The sequence below is a fragment of the Aphanomyces astaci genome (assembly GCF_000520075.1).
Source record: "Aphanomyces astaci strain APO3 unplaced genomic scaffold supercont1.310, whole genome shotgun sequence".
In the NCBI taxonomy this organism is placed as follows: Eukaryota; Oomycota; class Saprolegniomycetes; order Saprolegniales; family Verrucalvaceae; genus Aphanomyces; species Aphanomyces astaci.
The window spans coordinates 12,360-14,327 of NW_009798573.1; the positions used below are offsets into that span (position 1 = coordinate 12,360).

General features: G+C 51.0%; 1 protein-coding gene across 1 annotated transcript; it reads right to left on the minus strand.

The window, feature by feature from the left end:
• Positions 1-521: 521 nt before the first annotated feature.
• Positions 522-1,736, minus strand: H257_19015 (hypothetical protein; the record flags this gene model as incomplete). Its single annotated transcript, XM_009848171.1, has 1 exon — positions 522-1,736. One exon carries the CDS (start codon positions 1,734-1,736, stop codon positions 522-524), a length of 1,215 nt encoding a protein of 404 aa, XP_009846473.1.
• Positions 1,737-1,968: the final 232 nt, after the last annotated feature.

Genomic DNA, 1,968 nt, shown 5'->3' on the forward strand with positions numbered 1-1,968 from the left:
ACCGAATGGCTTAAACATTTTTCAAAAACAATTACTGTATCTCGCCCCGTGTTGTTGATTTTCGATGGCCTTGCATCCCATTATTCAACAGCAATTAGGACTACTTTACTGTTAAATACGTTGTCGTAATAAAAATGTACTCCGGAGTATTTGTGGCTGAACGCGTACCAAAACGTGGAGGTAATTTCGGACAGAGTAGTCCTACTAACTGTAATATAAGTATTTTCTTACAGCGTACTCCGGAGTAGTACCTACATGTATTAATTAATAGTTATACAGTACATTAGCTAGCGATTACTAGTGCTACTGTAACGTTAGAACACTTGTATTACGGTATGTATATCGGTTTCAGAGTCCATGAATATTGAAGTTCCTCCTACCCACCAGTCTGTAGTACAGTGCAAAACATGGGAACCTTGAAATACTGTAACGGTGAAATCTCTTGACCAACCACCTTATACTATCCTGTCCAGCTAATAATACTGGTGTTAAATACTCCTGGTGCATCTATCTCTCGCGTGTTATTGCTTGAGGGGGTACTGGTCCAAAGTGCCAATGGTATACCCGAGCATCTGCAGCTCGGCCACCACGTCTCGAAAGATAGACGCTTTCGCCTCGTCCGCAAAAAAGTAGTCGTGGGTCAGCAGCACAACGTGGTCCTCCCTTGGCCCAGCCTTCCCCTTGTTGTCGAAATGGTTGACAATGTATTGGGCGACTTTGCACTTTTCCTTTTGCGCGTCGTACGTTGCCTTGGCATCCAATTGCCACTCGGCGTCCCACCCCATGGACAACCACGGCTTGGTGTCGGGTTTGCACTCGAGCTTCCCCCCAAAGAGTTTGTCCGCCGTGAGCAAACGAGCGTCTCGATCGGTGACTTCCTTGAACAGCCCGGTCTCGGACGACTCACCGGGAAGTCGCCACGCGTTCGTACACGGCAACCGCGCGTATGACCACAACGTCGACACCGCCCGCTTGTGCGCCGCTCTGTCCGCGTCCGTCTCCCACAGCGTTTCGTTGGCCAGTGCGTCGTCGATGCGCAACGCGCCGCGGACCATGTCAGACCACGTATCGTTGCCGCATTTGGCGTACTTGTCCTCGACCTTGGTCACCAAGGGCATGGTCACGTAGTTACAAATTCCCGCGTTTGCGTCGTAAAAGTGCGAGTCCGAGTGCGCTGCGATCATGTGACCGGCTTTGATTGTCCACACGACCAACTGCAAAGCTGTGTCGTACGCGGTGGAGTTGCACTTCAAGATGAGAATCGAGTTCGAGTCTAGGTCGCAAAAGTTGTACCCACTCTCGATGAACGTCACGTACGCCGCCTTCTTGTTCGTGCGGTTGTTGAGTTGGTCCATCGCGTTGAGCAGGTTCAACCGGCCCGACTGTGACGGTCCGTCGTCCACGGTCATGTACACGACTTCCTTGGCCGACTTGGCCTTGCGGATGCCACACGTCGGTGCAGTCGGGATCGGAAACTTGGCTGGCTGGCCCACGAACTTGGGGAAACTGAACTTGACCTTGGAAGGTGGTGCCATCGTGTCATTCAACAACGGGATATCCACGGCAACCGTCGTGACGGAAACGTCTGGGACAGACGGCCATCGCCGATCCGAGTCGCTGCTGCTTTCACTATCGGGCAGTCCGTCCGGCTCACCCTGTTCCCCATTTTCCTTATGGGAAGACGGTCCGAAGACAAATAATGCCGCGACGCTCCATACGACAAGGAAGCCAAACATGCTTGGGGTGCGATAATGAAAATGATCAGGGTGGACAACGGAATTGTGGCGAATTTGCTTCGATCTTCGGGTACATTGCCATCCAGCCTGGTATTGGGGTAACGAACGTTACATTACTTTGTTTACACGCAAAATTAACCACCCCATGTACTGTACTGTACAAAATTAATTTTAATGTACTACTGGGTGAGCCCGTTGCTTTGCCGCCGGTTAAACTAGTACTGTACTACCT